The sequence below is a fragment of the Ranitomeya imitator genome, chromosome 1, assembly GCF_032444005.1.
Source record: "Ranitomeya imitator isolate aRanImi1 chromosome 1, aRanImi1.pri, whole genome shotgun sequence".
Taxonomy (NCBI): domain Eukaryota; kingdom Metazoa; phylum Chordata; class Amphibia; order Anura; family Dendrobatidae; genus Ranitomeya; species Ranitomeya imitator.
The window spans coordinates 1,053,040,327-1,053,061,300 of NC_091282.1; the positions used below are offsets into that span (position 1 = coordinate 1,053,040,327).

The window sequence follows — 20,974 nt, forward strand, 5'->3', positions numbered from 1 at the left end:
AGCCGCACGCGCGGCCTCCCGCGGCCATTTTCCTGAAGCCCCGGGAAGCAGAGCGCTCCATCTGCGCACGTGCGGCCCCAGGAAGATGGCCGCCGCCACCAATAAACTGGTAATTAACCCTGCTCTGCTGCTTACCGGGCTGCTGCATCACCTCACCTGTGGAAGGGAGCCTGCTCACGCCATACCGCTCATTATCCCCGCACCTCTGCCATCGCCACACCACTGCTGCTACCCCCCATGGACACCAGGCCGTGGCGTCGCCCACCTAAGCAGGAAGGGACCCTGCTCAGGTGCACGCCTTACCGCATCACCCCAACTCTGCTGACACAATGCCTCCTGTGACCCTGCTCTGCCACCGCCAGCCCTCAGGTATGATACTGTAAATTCGGACAATAAGACGGACCCCCATCTTATAAAAAATATTTTTTTCTGCAATTTTCACCCCAAATTTGGGGTGTGTCTTATTGTCCGGTGCATCTTATAGTCCGAAAAATACGGTATATATATATATATATATATACACACACACTTGAAGCCAGAAGTTTACATACACTATATAAAAAGACACACATGCATGTTTTTCTCAATATCTGACATGAAATCAGAATAAACCTTTCCCATTTTATGTCAATTAGGATTTTAAAAAATTATTAATATTTGCCAAATGCCAGAATAATGAGAGAATGTTTTAAGGCATTTTTATTACTTACTACAAAGTCAAAACTTTACATACACTAAGATTACTATGCCTTTAATCAATCCTGGACTGCCAATATAATGATGTCATGTGTTTGGAAGCTTCTGATAAGTTTTTTTGGCAACATCTGAGTTAATTAGACACACACTTGTGGAAGTATTGTAATGCACACCTGAAACACACTGCTTCTTTGTGTAGCATCATGGTAAAGTCGAAATAAATCAGCTAAGATATCAGGAAGAGAATTGTGGACTTGCACAAGTCTGGTTCATCCTTCGGTACAATTTCAAGGTACCTGAAGGTGCCTCGTTCATCTGTACAAACAATTATACGCAAGTGCAAACAAGATGGGAATGTCCAGCCATCATACCGCTCAGGAAAGAGACATGTTCTGTGCCTCAGAAATGAACGTGCTTTGGTCTGACATGTGCATATCTACCCAAGGACTAAAGGTACCGTCACATTTAGCGACGCTGCAGCGATCTAGACAACGATCCCGATCGCTGCAGCTTCGCTGTTTGGTCGCTGGAGAGCTGTCACACAGACAGCTCTCCAGCGACCAACCATGCTGGTCCCCGGGTAACCAGGGTAAACATCGGGTTACCAGCGTAAACGTAAAAAAAAAAAACACTACATACTTACATTCCGGTGTCTGTCCCCTGGCGCTGTGCTTTCCTGCACTGTCAGCGCCGGTCAGCCGTAAAGCAGAGCGGTGACGTCACCGCTCTGCTTTACGGCTGGCTGGCGCTCACAGCCAGTGCAGGAAAGCACAGCGTCGGGGGACAGACACCGGAATGTAAGTATGTAGTGTTTGTTTTTTTTTACATTTACGCTGGTAACCAGGGTAAACATCGGGTTACTAAGCGTGGCCCTGCACTTAGTAACCCGATGTTTACCCTGGTTACCAGTGAAGACATCGCTGAATCGGCGTCACACACGCCGATTCAGCGATGTCTGCGGGAGGTCCAGCGATGAAATAAAGTTCTGGACGTTCTGCGCTGACCAACGATGGCACAGCAAGATCCAGATCGCTGCTGCCTGTCAAACTCAACGATATCGCTAGCCAGGATGCTGCAACGACACAGATCGCTAGTAATATCGTTCAGTGTGACGGTACCTTAAAGCAAAAGATCTTGTGAAGATGATGGTGGAAGCTGATAAGATTGTGACAGTATCCACAGTGAAACAAGTACTGTATCAACATGGCTTGAAAGGCCACTCTGCCAGGAAGAAGCCATTACTGTTAAACAAATTTAAAAAAAAGCCAGATTAACGTTTGCAAATGCACACAGGAACAAAGACCTTAATTTTTGGAGACTTGTCCTGTGGTCTGATGAAAGTAAAATTTAACTTTTTGGGCATAATGACCATAGTTACGTTTGGAGGAAAAAGGGTGAAGCTTGGAAGCCTAAGAACACCATCCCAACTGTGAAACATGGGGGTGCCAGCATCATGTTGTGGGGTTGTCTTGCTGTAGGAGGGACTGGTGCACTTTACAAAATAAATGGCATCATGAGAAAAGAAGATTATCTGGCAATACTGAAGCAACATCTCAAGATATCAGCCAGGAAGCTAAAGCTTGGACGGAAATAGGTTCAAATGGACAATGACCTGAAGCATACTGCCAAAATGGTAACAAAGTGGCTTAAGGATAGCAAAGTCAATGTTTTGGAGAGGCCATCACAAAGCCATGATCTCAATCCTATTGAAAATTTATGGGCAAAGCTAAAAAGGCAGGTGCGAGAAAGGCGACCTACAAACCTGGATCAGTTGCACCAGTTTTATCAGGAGGAATGGGCCCAAATTCCTACCAATTATTATTATAAACTTTTGACTTTGCAGTAAGTAATAAAATTGCCTTAAAACATTCTCTCTCTCCCATTATTCTGGCATTTGGCAAATATTAATAATTATGGTAATCCTAATTGATCTAAAATGGGAAAGGTTTATTCTTTTTTCATGTCAGATATTGAGAAAAACATGCAAATGTGTATTTTTATATAGTGTATGTAAACCTCTGGTTTCAACTGTTTATATAGTACTAGCTATTAAACCCGTTCTACGCCCGGGTGGCGAGCATTTATATTGGTATATGGTCTCCATCCTGGTATGTGCTGCTCCCATCATGCGCCCCCTTCCTGTCATGTGCAGCCCCCATCCTGCACCCTCATCCTGTTTTTTGCACCTCCATCTTGTTATGTGCTACTCTTCTGGTGCCCTCATCCTGTCATGTGCTCCCATCCAGCACCCCCATCCTGTCATGTAGTGCTCCCATCCTGGACACCATCCTGTCATGTGCTGCTCCCACCCGGTGCCTCCATTCTGTCATGTGCTGCTCCCACCCTGCACCCCCATTCTGTAATGTGCTGCTCTCATCCTGCGCCTCATCCTGTCATGTGCTGCACCCATCCTGTGCCCCCATTCTGTCATGTGCTGCACCCATCCTGCGCCCCCATTCTGTCATGTGCTGCACCCATCCTGCACCCCCATTCTGTCATGTGCTGCACCCATCCTGCACCCCCATTCTGTCATGTGCTGCTCCCATCCTGCGCCCCCATTCTGTCATGTTCTGCTCCCATCTCTCTCTCTCCTGCTCTACTGCCTGAGTGCGCCTGTGCCGCCTGAGTGCGCCTGTGCCACCTGAGTGCGCCTGTGCGGAGCGTGCCTGCCTGTGCTGCCTGAGTGCGGCTGTGCGGAGCGTGCCTACCTGTGCTGCCTGAGTGGGTCTGTGCAGAGCGTGCCTGCCTGTGCTGCCTGAGGGTGGCTGTGCGAAGTGTGCCTGCCTGTGCTGCCTGAGTGCGGCTGTGCTGAGCATGCCTGCCTGTGCTGCCTGAGGGCGGCTGTGCGGAGTGTGCCTGCCTGTGCTGCCTGAGGGCGGCTGTGCGGAGTGTGCCTGCCTGTGCTGCCTGAATGCAGCTGTGCGGAGCGTGCCTGCCTGTGCTGCCTGAGGGCGGCTGTGCAGAGCGTGCCTGCCTGTGCTGCCTGAGGGCGGCTATACTTACAGCCTGAGTGTGGCTATATAAGATACAGCACCTTTGAAGCCAGCACAGCGGAGGGCTGACTCCGCCCACACTTGTCACATGGTGGTGACATCATCGAAGGTCCTGGAGCTGCAGAGCACGGAGCTGCAGAGCACGGAGCCCCCATGGCCGGTATATTGGGAGGGATACAGGGGTGTGAGGAGCCCCCTATGACCGGTATGTTGCGGTTATGCAGGGGAGCACGGAGCCCCCATGGCCGGTATATTGGGGGAGGATAAGCAAGTTGTTGTGCGGGTCCCCGGCTGCGTCACTCTGTCTGTGGGGTCCTGGCTGCGCAGGTGCATCGCGCTTGCGCAGTCTATAAAGGCTTTGGACAGAGTGACGCTCCCACCGTTATATTATAGATTTATTTTAATTTTAGACATTACAAATATTAGAATGGGCTAATGCAACTGTTTGAGTACCCATGGAGATTTGTGTGCTCAGGTAACTTTTACCATGGTTTCAGACCTTAATTAGCCTGTTCTGGTTATGGCTTGTTCACTTTCATCGTTAGGAAAGGCCAGGTGATGCAAATTTTCCAGCTTTATAAAAACCCAGCGGCATCTACCCTTGTGCCAAAAATAACATTCATGGGTTCTTCTATGCAGCTGCCTAGCACTCTGAAAATGAAAATGGTGAAGGACCCGAAAGCAGGAGAAGGCTATAAGAAGTTAGCAAAGCATTTTCAAATTGCCCTTTCCTTAGTTTCAAATGTAGTTACAGGTCACAGGTATCTGTGGAGCAAAAAGAGCACAGAAGGAAAAGAACATTTCACCAACCATTAAGCATGGGGGGTGGATAAATCAATCTTTGAGGTTGTGTTGCAGCCAATGGCACTGGGACCATTTCACAGGTAGAGGGAACAATGGATGCAATGAAATTTCAACAAATTCTTGATGCAATCGTAATACCATCTGTTAAAATGCTGAAGTTGAAAAGATGATGACTTCTACAAATGGTTAATGATCCTAAACGTGTGTCAAAATCCACAATAAAATAATTCAAAAGGCCCAAGCTGAAGGTTTTACAATGGCCCTTACTGTCCCCCTAATCTGAACATCATTGAAAATCTGTGGCTAGACCTCAAAATTGTAGTGCATGCAAGATGATCCGGGAACCTCAGAGAACTAGGAGAATTTTTCAAGGAAGAATGGATGAAAATTCCTCAAACAAGAATTGAAAGATTCTTGGCTGGCTACAAAAAGTGTTTATCAGCTGTGATACTTTCAAAAGGGGTATACAAAGCATGAAAGGTGCCCAAGCTTTTGCATCAGTCCATTTTCCTATAATTTATAATTTTATAATTTTTAAAAATCTAAAATATGAAAATATACTATATTTTTTTTGTGCCTAAAATACAATTACAATTAGAGATCATTTAATCTTCTACTTGCTTAACTGTTCACAATAACAGTAATTTTGACCAAGGGTGCCCAAATTTTTACATGCCACTGTAGCATATAATAAATATAGAACAAACGCCAATAGGCATTACATATCCTACCCCTTAAAAACAGAACATGTAGACCCAGAAAAGCCCATATGAATCACAATGGGAACCACAAGATGGAAGTAATATGAGAATAGCAATCAATAAATAGTATGGTGGATACTGGTGGACTTGAAGAGGTGGTTCAAAGTCCAAATTAATTTTCATGCTAAATGCCTATTTGTTTAATGCAATAATTTAAACTATTTTCTATTATACTTGAATAAAAAATCCATATTCTTCCCTAACTACATCTAACTGCTTCTCTTTCATTTTTCGCCTTCCTTTTTGATGACACTTCATTTGAGAATCCCAGTGCATGTTGGGATATTCAAATGAAGCGTCATCAAGGGGCAGAGGCTGCGGTCACTGCCGCAACGTCTGCTCCCTCACTGAAATGAAGTGTCATCAGTGACCCTCTTTTCAGGGGCTGAGCTACACCTTGCTTAATGTCCACTCTGCAATGTGCACAAAGATAGTGCGCTTTCTGTTGCTTGCTCTGATTAGCAATAATGAGTCAGCAACAGTGCTTGTTGCCAGAATACCCATCATACAGAGACCAGTATGGCACCTGTAAGCGACATCACTGGTCTCTGCATGCCTGATATTCTGACAACGTGCTCTGTTGCTGGCTGATTACTGCTGATTTGAGCCGACAGCAGAGCGTGCTGTCATTGTGCTCATCTGGAAGTGCCCATCACGCAGGGACTAGCCTGGCCTTTGTAACAAGCATGTCATGGACAGTGTAGGACAGACTTAAGTGCAACACAAAGGGATAAGGGGACGGGGCCCAAAAGTGGGGAGTGGAGACCCCTACGTAGATCTAACATCACCCTTTTCTGCCCTAAGAGACCCTAAATAGGTTCCACACCTATCGCCGAGCAGGATACCTAGTCCCTGTAAGACCCTAGCGGTAAGCCCTTCTTAGGGAAGGAAGAAGTGAACGTTGGTCGAACCCCACTAACACTAAAGACAGCTAGGCTACACAAAACAAGTGGAAACCTAGCTTGAGTAGACTCAGAGAGAAACACCGTCGTCCTTCAAACTCCGAAGAGGACGCTAGCTGTCTGCTGTAGCTCCAAGCCTCAACAGGGAAGTGCAAATAGAAAATATCACCCACAACTCCCAACACCAAGTTGGGAGTTATAAACACCCAGCTCTAGGTGTGACCATTAGTGTTGGGGGACGTGGCCACTGGGTCCTAGCTTAAGAAGGACCAGACAGACGTCTGCAAAGCAAACTGCTGAGACCGTCTGCAGACAGATGCAGTGTAACGGTCTGCAGCCTTTGACATCCGTGACAGAGCGTCACTGATGATGCTTTGTTTCAGGGAGGGTTAAGGGCTGCAGCAGTGACCACAGCTTCTGCATGCTGATGATGCTTCCTTTGAGTATCCTAGCATGCATAACAAAGTGTTATCAAAATAAAAGTGGAAAAAAAGAAAGGCAGTTAGATAGTGTAGTTGGGGAAGCATATGGAATTTTAATGCAAGTATATTAGAACATGGTTTAGATTATGGCACTAAATAGATAGGGATTTAGGATGAAAATGACTTTGGACCACCCATTTAATGAAGCAGGCATAAGGAGGACACCTGAATTAATACTGTGGTGGGTCTAGTATGATATGTTGTCGTGTACTAATAAAGAATTATTATTTTTTTCTGTCATTTTTTTAAACTAGATTGCAAATTAAAGGGATTGTCCACTACTAGGATCAGTTCATATATGATGGATTCCCACTCTTCTGGAAATGAAGATCTATTGGAAAATTAGGTCATTAATATTATATACCAATAAAATCTCTTTAATCCACTAGAGAGTTAAGATAGAGGTGGTAAACCATTTATACCTGTTACAAGGGATTGAAACAACCGTTCCACTACTTATCATAGGATGGGAGTGTGGACTATTCCACTCTGGTGCTTTATAATGAAGTCCGGTACAAGCGTAATGTAACGTGAAATGGATAAGGCTTGCAGAGCATTTCAGTTACTGCCTTTTACTGGTTTACATTTTTTCTATTGATTCATACCAATAAAGAAAAATCAATTTACATTTTGCTAAGACCAACCATTTCTTCTTTATCTACCTGGTATAAAGTGCCTCAATACTGCTTCCCATGTCTAAATCAATCTACTTAAACAGTTCATGTAAATAACTTAATGTGTTCCTTGGAAAAATGAAAAAATCTATTCTATTTAAAGGTTGAAACTATTGGTGATAAGTATATGACAGTGAGTGGCCTTCCAGAACCATGTGTCCACCATGCAAGGTCTGTATGTCACCTGGCGTTAGACATGATGGAGATTGCTGGACAAGTTCAAGTAGATGGGGAATCTGTGCAGGTACATGGTCATTCAGAATATGTTTTGCTGCCTAAAGTTATAGTGAGGATTTTTTTGTGGAGTACATGTCCTCTGGCCTAATACACTAGTTTATCAATATTTTAGCTAAGCCATATTTAGTAAAGGTCTTTAAGGGGTTGTCCAGTCTTAAGCCAGTAGTCTGCAGTTACGCTATGTGATTTTAGACTCGTGGATCTTCACATCTCGCACACTGTGCACTATGAGGATTCTCTGGTGCGCTTTTAGTGGGCAGACATGTGACTGTGAGTATGCAATACTCCCAGTCATATTCCAACTAGATGCGCGCGGCCTCACTCAAAGCAAGAGTATTGAGAGAAGCTGGAAACAGTCTAGTTGGAATATGGCCAGGAGTATCCGTATCACTCCTGACACAAGGGAATCATTACAGCACATAAGTACGCGTGAAGTGAGAATTCACAAGTCTGCAGTCACATAGAATGACTGCAGATTTGCAGCTGCAAGAGAACCTGTCATCAGGATTGAACTTTATAAACGAAATGTATGGCCATAATGGGACTGTGATGAAGTTTTCATAACATTATGTCTTGTGTGCTTTGGGGTGGGACGTCGGGGCAGATTCTTCGTTTTGTTCTCCGCCCCCCACCAGCCTCCATTGCTTCTTGTGCAGGTCACTGATTATTCAGTGCTGACAGGTTCTCTTTAAGACAGACAACCCCTTAAAAACAACACAGTCTTAAAATATAGATTAGTGATGAGCAAATATACTCGTTACTTGAGATTTCCCGAGCATGTTTGGGGGTCCACCGAGTATTTTTTTAATGCTCGGAAATTTCGTTTTTCTTGCCGCAGCTGAATGATTTACATCTGTTAGCCAGCATAAGTACATGTGGGGATTCCCTAGCAACCAGGCAACCGCCACATATACTTATGCTGGCTAACAGATGTAAATCATTCAGCTGCGGCAATAAAAATTAAATCTCCGAGCACTAAAAAATACTTGGAGGACCCCCGAACATGCTTGGGGAAATCTCGAGTAACGAGTATATTCGCTCATCACTAATCATGATGATTTATAGTATTTGTTAAATCTGTATAATTGTGAGACTGTCTAGACTAAGTTTACACCAGTTTTTATTTGACTTATGTTGTGCCAAACATGTGCATCTCTATTCTTTCTCAATTTTGTGGCACAGTGTGTTGTGTGTCATGCCACAACCCTTCCCAATAAGCCACATCCAGTTTCATTGAAGATACACCCCCTTGTTCGCAAGGGTACAAAAAAATTGTCTAAAACATAATAAATAAGGTCTTGAAAGACCATTTCTGGCATCATTAGCTTGATTAATATGTCTCAGTCTTTATTCACAGACAAGCTCTAAATTCAACAAAAACTCACATAACTTTGTCATGTTTGTACTTTTGCTTCCACTTCCGCCACTGTGTAATTAGTATTTAGATGGCTAATCTGCTACAGCCAAACTTTGACAACATCTCAAGTTCAGGCCTATTTTGCCTTTACTTATCTGACACTAAAGGTACCTTCACATTAAGTGACGCTGCAGCGATACCGACAACGATCCGGATCGCTGCAGCGTCGCTGTTTGGTCGCTGGAGAGCTGTCACACAGACAGCTCTCCAGCGACCAAGATGCCGGTAACCAGGGTAAACATCGGGTAACTAAGCGCAGGGCCGCGCTTAGTAACCCGATGTTTACCCTGGTTACCATCCTAAAAGTAAAAAAAACAAACAGTACATACTTACCTACCGCTGTCTGTCCCCGGCGCTCTGCTTCTCTGCACTCCTCCTGTACTGGCTGTGAGCACAGCGGCCGGAAAGCAGAGCGGTGACGTCACCGCTCTGCTTTCCGGCTGACCGACGCTCACAGTGAGTGCAGGAGGAGTGCAGAGCACAGCGCTGGAGGACAGACAGCGGTAGGTAAGTATGTAGTGTTTGTTTTTTTTACTTTTAGGATGGTAACCAGGGTAAACATCGGGTTACTAAGCGCGGCCCTGCGCTTAGTTACCCGATGTTTACCCTGGTTACCAGGGAAGACATCGCTGGATCGGTGTCACACACGCCGATCCAGCGATGTCCGCGGGAGATCCAGCTACGAAATAAAGTTCTGGACTTTCTTCAGCGACCAACGATCTCCCAGCAGGGGCCTGATCGTTGGTCGCTGTCACACATAACGATTTTATTAACGATATCGTTGCTACGTCACAAAAAGCAACGATATCGTTAACAATATCGTTATGTGTGAAGGTACCTTAAGAGCAGTGTCTGGCTAGCCTTTAAAAAGTAGAGGACTGATAGAATCAGTGGGCTCCATCACTTTCCATTGACTACAATAAACTATGGGGAACGGTAATTAAATTACCCCGCGCTTATCTCCTTCTTCCTAGATCACAATTGGCATTCACACAGGGGAAGTGGTGACAGGTGTTATTGGTCAGAGAATGCCACGCTACTGCCTGTTTGGAAATACTGTTAATTTGACTAGTAGAACAGAGACAACTGGAGAAAAGGGGAAAATAAATGTATCTGAATACACATACAGGTAAGGCTATTCAATGGAAATGAAAGGAAATATTAATAGTAAATGATACTAATGTTTTAATTCCAGTGGAGGGAAAAAAAATCAGTATTAAGTAAATAATGTATTTTCCAATCTCCATAACATGAAGCTGGCCATACATGCTAGAAGAATCATACCCACAGATTACATCTTGCAGTCACTCTGTGTGACTCGAAAAGAAAAAAATGTCCAGCTTCACCGAATCCGTGAAAAAAAGTTTTCTTTATTCACAAACTTAAACATGGAGGATACAAACTTCAGCACAAACCATATGGGTACGAATCTCAACGCGTTTCTAGAGACTAAGCTCCCTTAATCATGACATGTCATGACATTTTTTCTATTCGATTCTACATGCATGGACACAGCGTGTCCGTGCTCCCGAAACTCAGCTTATGCATCACGGGTGAGCTGGTTTATATTCCTACTCTGTGTGACTGCAGACTTATAAATACCCCCAGCTCATGTACTGTGGGGATTTGCCGGTTTCTAAGCCGACACCAGAGGTTATGTATGGGTTATAACTCATGCTCGCGGCCAGAGCCCGTCCAGTTGGCGCGACCGTGCTCCATACACTTGCATAGAGCTAAGCCACACCATGACTAGTGATGTGGCCACCCAGTGGCTGACTAGAGGGCATGGTCTCGCTCCATACAAGTGTATGGAGCAAGGCCGCTTCCACTGGACAGAATCTGACTGTGAGCATGTATAACTCATACATGCCCTCTGGTCCCGGCTCAAAACGGCAAATGCCCGCAGTGTACAGTGCATGCACGGTGGAATTCATAGGTCTGCAGTCACACTGAGTGACTGTAGACTTATTGATTTGGACCGGACAACCCCTTTAAATATTTGTGATAGCCATTCAATATTCCCTTTACAGCAAATATTGTGGAAGTGAAGGATCAATTGCATGCTCAGTCAGGTGGAGTGTGTATTGAGGTGACAGGATGGGCAGGCATTGGTCTAATATGGTCATTCAGGCCACAGCTTTCTACTGTGTGAGACCAAGTTAATGGGCCCCATACACAGTAGATCGGTCAGCCGGTTGCTATCTTTCCTGACTCCTTCACACAGGAGCTCTCACTATTCTGAAGACTTCTATGTTCTTTATGAGATAGCTGCAGCCAGACTCCGGCGGGAATGGCAGAGGCTGCATTAGACTGGCGGCCATGCCTGCTGATTTCAGCGGGTTCAGACGTTAGTTTAACCCTGCTGTTCTGTTGGTCAAAAATGACCGACTTTGAACTTCAATATTCTTTAAAATATTCAAGATGCGGCTCTGAAACCCGTGGCCGACCGACCCATCCTCATTTAAGTCAATCAACCTCAAGTTTCAGAACCGCATCTTGAACACCCCAAAAAATACCAAAGTTCAAAATAGGTCTCCCCAGACCGAACAGAACAGCAGGGTTAATGTGTGGTGAGACATTAAAGGGTTTTTCCTTTGTACATTTTAATCAATAGATCTTGGAATAAGTACGTGCTGCAATTGGATGTGTTAAAAAATTTCCCTGTGCTGAGTATACATGTGCCCCTGCTGTGTACTGTGTACCGGCTGTGTCTGACCGTACCGAAACATGGTCTGATCATACCACAGCTCCTGGGCAGGGGAAGAAGCAAAAAAAGAGTATGCAGACAGGAGAAGTGTTATGATCAGACTAGGTTCCTGTTCATGTCACACAAGGCCATTACACAGTACACAGCAGGGGCACATGTATAAGATTATCTCAGCACAGGAACATTTTTTTATTACGCATCCAATTGTGGAATTTATTTTCCAAGATCTATTGATTAATATGTACTTTGTTCTTGGTACAACCCCTTTAATTCTCTCTTATTAAGGATTCCAAGATCACAGGGTGGTTATGGTGAACTGCTGGTGCACCACATCTCCTGCAGCCGTTCTTTGTTGATATTCTTTGTGTTCACTTTAAGAAAATTGTAGCCAATTTTATATTTTTACACATGTCTCAGCTATGTTGGTTAATGCCAGGGAGGCAAAAGTGCTAAGGGGTTAGGTACACACTGTGAAATGACTTTTTGTTGTATGGAGACTTACTAGGGACGTCACGGAGGTCAATAAATTCTCTACTGAACCTCTATTTTCAAAGGGAGGCATATGAAGCATTGCTTGTAGGGGAGTGTGCAGTATGTCCGCACCCACAGAGCCTGTACTGTCCTAGACTAAGAGACTATGTCTGCTGTCTGCCCTAAAATGTAGCTGTGTACATAAGGTGCTAGATAATGCACAGCAAGATTATTGGACAATGCCTGTGGATATTTAAAATTGTCTAAATTTCCCATCAGCTTCTTACTTTTCCTTCTAATTTCTAATCTAAAGATTCAGTTTGCCTCCGATTCTTGGTCATATTGTTAGATATACTGTAAACGCTTATTTGTAGGATGCCCTGATGTTTGTTTTCTCTGTTTCTCTAGAATGGATAGATCAAAAAGTAATTAATAAAAGATGATTTAGATGATCAATAGTTAATGTAATACCTTTGGGACTAAATGAGACAGCCAGAGACATCTAGCACCTATCTAAATGAAAAGGAAAGAATGCTAAATAAAAGCTTCACGAGGTGTTATAGAAGTGCAGAAATCTCCAAATGAAAAGATTTACTTCTCAACTGATACAGCTGGAAAATATATGAGAACCCAAGTAACTAGATACTAAGCCCATCATGACTGATTTGTGGTGTTCTTATGGCCGAGGTGTAGCTTTGCCAGACTGAGAATGGAGAATTGCACAATTATTCACTAAAATAGACGTGTGTGGTAAAATGGCTGGCAGGATCATTCATCTAAGCGGCTTTTCTTGTGTGGATCCAAAGCTGGAGATCTTGATTTTCCAAGTATGAAATGACATATTTATGGGAACTAATGAAGAACAATGAAAAACAGGAATTCTCAACTATCGCCAAGATATATGATTTATAATATAAAAATATATCTCTATACAAATATATATAGAGAGGTATATATGTATGTATATATATATATATATATATATATATATATACAGTGGGGCAAAAAAGTATTTAGTCAGTCAGCAATAGTGCAAGTTCCACCACTTAAAAAGATGAGAGGTGTCTGTAATTTACATCATAGGTAGACCTCAACTATGGGAGACAAACTGAGAAAAAAAAAATCCAGAAAATCACATTGTCTGTTTTTTTATCATTTTTTTTGCATATTATGGTGGAAAATAAGTATTTGGTCAGAAACAAACAATCAAGATTTCTGGCTCTCACAGACCTGTAACTTCTTCTTTAAGAGTCTCCTCTTTCCTCCACTCATTACCTGTAGTAATGGCACCTGTTTAAACTTGTTATCAGTATAAAAAGACACCTGTGCACACCCTCAAACAGTCTGACTCCAAACTCCACTATGGTGAAGACCAAAGAGCTGTCAAAGGACACCAGAAACAAAATTGTAGCCCTGCACCAGGCTGGGAAGACTGAATCTGCAATCGCCAACCAGCTTGGAGTGAAGAAATCAACAGTGGGAGCAATAATTAGAAAATGGAAGACATACAAGATCACTGATAATCTCCCTCGATCTGGGGATCCATGCAAAATCCCACCCCGTGGGGTCAGAATGATCACAAGAACGGTGAGCAAAAATCCCAGAACCACGCGGGGGGACCTAGTGAATGAACTGCAGAGAGCTGGGACCAATGTAACAAGGCCTACCATAAGTAACACACTACGCCACCATGGACTCAGATCCTGCAGTGCCAGACGTGTCCCACTGCTTAAGCCAGTACATGTCCGGGCCCGTCTGAAGTTTGCTAGAGAGCATTTGGATGATTCAGAGGAGTTTTGGGAGAATGTCCTATGGTCTGATGAAACCAAACTGGAACTGTTTGGTAGAAACACAACTTGTCGTGTTTGGAGGAAAAAGAATACTGAGTTGCATCCATCAAACACCATACCTACTGTAAAGCATGGTGGTGGAAACATCATGCTTTGGGGCTGTTTCTCTGCAAAGGGGCCAGGACGACTGATCCGGGTACATGAAAGAATGAATGGGGCCATGTATCGTGAGATTTTGAGTGCAAACCTCCTTCCATCAGCAAGGGCATTGAAGATGAAACGTGGCTGGGTCTTTCAACATGACAATGATCCAAAGCACACCGCCAGGGCAACGAAGGAGTGGCTTCGTAAGAAGCATTTCAAGGTCCTGGAGTGGCCTAGCCAGTCTCCAGATCTCAACCCTATAGAAAACCTTTGGAGGGAGTTGAAAGTCCGTGTTGCCAAGCGAAAAGCCAAAAACATCACTGCTCTAGAGGAGATCTGCATGGAGGAATGGGCCAACATACCAACAACAGTGTGTGGCAACCTTGTGAAGACTTACGGAAAACGTTTGACCTCTGTCATTGCCAACAAAGGATATATTACAAAGTATTGAGATGAAATTTTGTTTCTGACCAAATACTTATTTTCCACCATAATATGCAAATAAAATATTAAAAAAACAGACAATGTGATTTTCTGGATTTTTTTTTCTCAGTTTGTCTCCCATAGTTGAGGTCTACCTATGATGTAAATTACAGACGCCTCTCATCTTTTTAAGTGGTGGAATTTGCACTATTGCTGACTGACTAAATACTTTTTTGCCCCACTGTATATATATATAATATAACGCTGGGAGCGTCACTCTGTCCGAAGCCTCTATAGACTGCGCAAGCGCAAGCGCCGGCGCAGTCTGGGCCTCACAGAGCGACGCTCCCGGGAGATCGCGGTATGCGTAAGCACTGAACGCATACCGCGATCTCCACCAGAGAGTCAGGGACCGCCAGGAGGGAGGGTAAGTATACTCACCTTTCCCGGTTCCAGCGCTGCTTGCGGCTCCGTCTCCCGGCTCCTCTGCTCCCGGCTCCGGAGGGCGCGGACTGCGCAGGCGCCGATTCCTGCTGCCGGAATCGGCGCCTGCGCAGTCCGCGCTTTTCCTGCGCCATTTTCTTGAAGACACACTCCGGCTCCACTGCAGGTGTGTCTTCAAGAAAATGGCGCCGGAAAGCGCGGACTGCGCAGGCGCCGATTCCTGCTGCCGGAATCGGCGCCTGCGCAGTCCCCGCTTTCCGGTGCCATTTTCTTGAAGACATACCTGCAGTGGAGCCGGACGATAGGTGAGTATGGTATTTTTTTTTTTTTTTATATGGCAGCAGCATTCGGGGGCATACACACTGGAGCGGGGGGCATATAATACAATGGTGGCGCAGGATGGGAGCAGCACATGACAGAACGGGCGCAGGATGGCAGCAGCACATGACAGAACGGGCGCAGGATGGCAGCAGCACATGACAGAACGGGCGCAGGATGGCCGCAGCACATGACAGAACGGGCGCAGGATGGCCGCAGCACATGACAACGGGCGCAGGATGGCAGCAGCACATGACAGAACGGGCGCAGGATGGCAGCAGCACATGACAGAACGGGCGCAGGATGGCAGCAGCACATGACAGAACGGGCGCAGGATGGCAGCAGCACATGTCAGAACGGGCGCAGGATGGCAGCAGCACATGTCAGAACGGGCACAGGATGGCAGGAGCACATGACAGAACGGGCGCAGGATGGCAGCAGCACATGACAGAATGGGCGCAGGATGGCAGCAGCACATGACAGAACGGGCGCAGGATGGCAGCAGCACATGACAGAACGGGCGCAGGATGGCCGCAACACATGACAGAACGGGCGCAGGATGGCAGCAGCACATGACAGAACGGGCGCAGGATGGCCGCAGCACATGACAGAACGGGCGCAGGATGGCAGCAGCACATGACAGAACGGGCGAAGGATGGCAGCAGCACATGACAGAACGGGCGCAGGATGGCAGCAGCACATGACAGAACGGGCGCAGGATGGCAGCAGCACATGACAGAACGGGCGCAGGATGGCAGCAGCACATGACAGAACGGGCGCAGGATGGGAGCAGCACATACAGAACGGGCGCAGGATGGCAGCAGCACATGACAGAACGGGCGCAGGATGGCAGCAGCACATGACAGAACGGGCGCAGGATGGCAGCAGCACATGACAGAACGGGCGCAGGATGGCAGCAGCACATGACAGAACGGGCGCAGGATGGGAGCAGCACATGACAGAACGGGCGCAGGATGGCAGCAGCACATGACAGAACGGGCGCAGGATGGCAGCAGCACATGACAGAACGGGCGCAGGATGGCAGCAGCACATGACAGAACGGGCGCAGGATGGCAGCAGCACATGACAGAACGGGCGCAGGATGGCAGCAGCACATGACAGAACGGGCGCAGGATGGCAGCAGCACATGACAGAATGGGCGCAGGATGGCAGCAGCACATGACAGAACGGGCGCAGGATGGGAGCAGCACATGACAGAATGGGGACGCAGGATGGGAGCAGCAAATGACAGAACGGGCGCAGGATGGGAGCAGCAAATGACAGGATGGGAGCAGCAAATGACAGAATGGAGGCGCAGGATGGGAGCAGCACATGACAGAACGGGGGCGCAGGATGGGAGCAGCACATGACAGGATGGGGGCGCAGGATGGAGCAGCACATACCAGGATGGAGACCATATACCAATATAAATGCTCGCCACCCGGGCGTAGAACGGGTTCAATAGCTAGTATATATATAAATCTCTTATCTTTAAAATGGTAAGATCATATTAAGCTAGTTCGCCATATTACAAGTTTATATGGCATGACCTGTAAACTGCCATGCATGTACTGACATCATGATTATCACAGAAAAGGCTAGTCCTTCTTTACCAGGACTTTTGGTTTATTTATATGATTTACGTTATTTTTCAGATGTCTTATGAGTCCAGAAAATGGCGATCCCCAGTTTAATTTACAGTATAGAGGACCAGTGAGCATGAAAGGAAAAACAGACCCAATGCAAGTGTGGTTTTTATCCAGAAAGACTGCAGAAATGGAGGTATGACTAATGTGGATGGAAGACTGGCCTTATCTAAACAGTTCACATTTTTTGCTTTGAATTAAATCTGAAGTAATAAATCATTGTTAGCAGAATGATTCATACGTCTAAATATTACTATCGAGTTGTGCCCAACTATTCCTCCACACTGTTTGTACAATCAACATTTATTTTGTTAGAGAAAAATGATACAATGTGTTAAGTTCAGGACATTGGTCTTTCGAGATTTTAACCTTAAAAAAGAAGTATTATTCTGTTTGCTGGGATTGGAGCAGCAATACAATGCCTCCGGTCTCTAGATGTTTAATTCCTAAGAAAGGAGTGGTCAGCATTTGATTCACGATTAGCAGCTACATTAAGCTAAAAATCTTCTTAATTGAAAATTTCTTTCTGGATCCTCAATCTGTGAGCTTCGCTAGAAACAAATCCAAGCTTTTCTTCTCTAATCACTGAGGAAATGGGAAAAAATGAGAGTGAGAATGCATACATACCGATTTCCTTGTGTTATACATATCAGAATCACCATGTTCTTCTATACAATCAATGATTGTCACATATTGCTTCGGTAAAAGTGTGCCCAACCTTGTTAAAATGCAGGTTTTTGTCATGTAAAAAATCGTACCAAGAAGAATAATTTCAAAATTTTCCCACCTTTAATGTCACCTATAAACTATATGAGGGCATTTCCTGTGTACAGCCCTCTTCAGAGATTTTCAGTTAGATTCAGGTTTCGGCTCTGGCTGGGCCATTCCAAAACTTTGATCTTCTGGAAAAGTCATTTTTCATTGATTTGTAGGTATGCTTAGGTTTGTTATGCTGAAAGTGTCAATTCCTCTTCTTCAACTTTATGGCAGGGGCCTTAAGGTTTTGATAAAAAATTGATATTAATTTTTTCCTCTTTTACTAAAGCACCAGTTTCAGGCCAAAAGCAGAAGGTTTCCTCTACCATACTTCACTGTAGGTATGGTGCTCTTTTGGTGATGTGTAGTGTTGGCTTTGTGCAAAATATGCCATCTAGAATTATGGGCAAAGAGCACCTCCCCTTTGAAAATGACCAAAAATTATCACCAGATATAAGGCCCATATCTCTGGAACTATATAGAGGATTTACATTTACATCAAACAAAAATCAGAATAATCAAGGGTAGAGTGAGAATAAAACAAAAACTGTCTACTTTTGACCTGTTAACAGATACTCTTTAAAAGAACATTACACAATTCTCATTGATTTATTAATAAATGTCTTTACAGATAAGATAGAGGCTGGATATGTGACAGTGTTTAACAAATTAAATAATTTTGTAATATTTCTCTTTTTTTCCAGGAATAAGTCCAGCATTAAAACTGAAAAGCCAAATCCAATTAAGATAACAAAGATGTTGTGCGTCAGTGTTTTAGTTCAGTCCCCGGATTTAAAATATATTAATTTGCTGCTTACCCCTTCATTTGTGACATACAAATATGTAAGCTGTAGCTGTAAATGTTCTTTGGGAATATCACTAATAGTGTATTTTGTACGTTGCCCTGGTGGCAGCCTCTATTATGTAATCTATATTCCAAATTTGTAAGAAAAAAAAGAAAGTAAAATATTGTGGCACGATATTATAATTAGTTAATAGTCTATATTTTGAGCTAATGTGTAGTACCACTCTATTTAATGAACTCATATACCGTATTTCTTATTCTCATGTGATATATGTACTGTGGAAAATGAAGAAATGTATAGTTTTGAAAATAGACAGGAAAAACTGTTAGGTATACCTGTAAACCAATTGGTTGGGTACGTGGTCGTATTAAACATTTTTGTGTGTCTGCAAAACTTAATTCCAAACCTAAGGTGACCCCAAACTGAGACCCAATGAGTGGAGGACATCCATAACTAGGGTAAAAGGCAAAAACACAATTGCTTCTAACCTGCTTAGTGTTCTCAGTATTTCGGTAGTGACCGTAACATGCACTCACCACAAGTACGTAGGTATTTTTATATGTTTACTAGTACTTTAGATACATTTTTATGAGTGGCAGTGCTCTATGTCAGCAATGTATATGATAGTAATGTATAGGATTTGTATTTTAGGTAATAGTAGTAATTTACAGGGTATCTTTGTCCATTGACATAGCACCCAGATAATGAAGTCTTTACTTTTGACACACAGAAGCAAATGCTTGTAAATATAGATAGAAAGGTCATATTTTTAACTATGTGCCATATTAAAATGTATTTCAGGGTCTATATAGATGAATGAATCCCACTCAGTTGACATACAGAATGTATTGTGCTGGTGTTTCATGAATTACTTAATCTTGAATAAGAAGTTTCCTAATATTTATCTGTACCTTTACATGTCACATATGTACAGTATAAATTGTCTGGTACTGTAAAGATATCCATAATAAATTATTTTTTCATCACACAGTATACTACAGATTTCTTTATGTTCATGTAATGTTAAGATCTTTAAAATGTCGATAATAAAATTACCAGATATTATATTTAGCTGCAAAATGTCTGATTTTGTTGTGTACATTTCTTGTCATACTTTCTCTGATATTTTCAGAATTTCCATGAAAGTGATTACAGAGAGCTGAGTATGCGTGGCCATCTTACTTTTTTCCACAGTGGGACTACATGGTGGTTGGAGAATCCCATTCTCTAGATACATCGCTAGGGCTCGGGTGGAACCAATATCTGGGAGACATTTATGACATACACTTTGGATATGCTATTATTGTCTGGCATGAAAATATCTCATAACACACACACCCACAAACAAATCAATATTTGCTATGACAACTAGTGATGAGTGTACTGGTTGCTCGCGTTTTCCAGAGCACGCTCGGGTGACCTCCGAGTATTTGTTAGTGTTCCGAGATTAAGTTTTCATCCCGGCAGCTGAATGATTTACAGCTACTAGACAGCTTGATTAGATATGGGGATTCCCTAGCAACCAGGCAACCCCCACATGTACTTAGCCTGGCTAATAGCTGTAAATCATTCAGTTGAGGAGATGAAAACTTAATCTCCAAACACTAACAAATACTCAGAGATCACCCGAGCGTGCTCTGGAAAACCCGAGCAACGAGTACACTCGCTCATCACTAAAGACAACCTAATGCCTTATAGTTCAAAGCATAAGTTATTCTAGATACACCACCTCACAGTTTTTGAAGGAACTTGGCTGAAAGATTGTTTACAACATCTTGGAGAACTAACCACAGATCTTTTGTGGGTGTAGGCTTGTACAAATCCTTCTGTCTCTTTATGTAATCTCAGACACAATGATATTGAGATCAGACTCTACAAGAGCCATATCATCACTTCCAGGACTCCTTGTCCTTCTTTATGCTGAGGATAGTTCTTAATGATATTGAATGTATGTTTGGGGTCGTTGGCCCACTGTAGAATAAATTTGGAAGCAGATGACTCCCTGATGGTATTACATGATGAATAATCATATGACTCTATGCTGCATCAATATTGCAACATAATTTAGTGAGTTGGGTCATGTTGTGATCCACAAGTTACCTCAAGTTGCAAAACAAAACAAATTATTTAGATTTTATGCAACTTGCATGTCGATTTTTTGCAACTTACATGTTACAATACAACCTCATGCACCTTCATTGTATGCACTGTTGTTTGATCTGTAGCAGTGAAATAAATGTTGCTGGCAAAATTGCCATGTATCCCCAGCTGTATCCCATAGTTACTGTATGCAACCAAACATTCTTAACGATTTCCCGACCTTACCATTTTACCACTTTACGTTTGCCTGAAGAATAAAAAGAGCAATTTATTGTAGTCTTTTCACTTTTTGAATTAGCGGATTATTTCCGTCCTACAACCACAGAGCTGAAAACCACTCTCTTCTAAGGCAGTCATTCATCCAGCACTAACTGGACAGTTATTATAGTCCCCCGTACAGTGT

General features: G+C 43.8%; 1 protein-coding gene across 2 annotated transcripts in view; it reads left to right on the forward strand.

The window, feature by feature from the left end:
- GUCY1B1 (guanylate cyclase 1 soluble subunit beta 1) overlaps nt 1-19,536 on the forward strand; it is a 164,550-nt gene extending 145,014 nt beyond the window's left edge. For both annotated transcript variants that reach the window (XM_069744118.1, XM_069744119.1), the window contains 4 exons: nt 7,416-7,556; nt 9,941-10,095; nt 16,919-17,045; nt 18,370-19,536. In XM_069744118.1, coding sequence (XP_069600219.1) covers nt 7,416-7,556; nt 9,941-10,095; nt 16,919-17,045; nt 18,370-18,375 — 429 coding nt within the window. In that variant the 3' untranslated portion in view covers nt 18,376-19,536. The remainder of the gene's footprint in view (nt 1-7,415; nt 7,557-9,940; nt 10,096-16,918; nt 17,046-18,369) is intronic.
- Nucleotides 19,537-20,974: the final 1,438 nt, after the last annotated feature.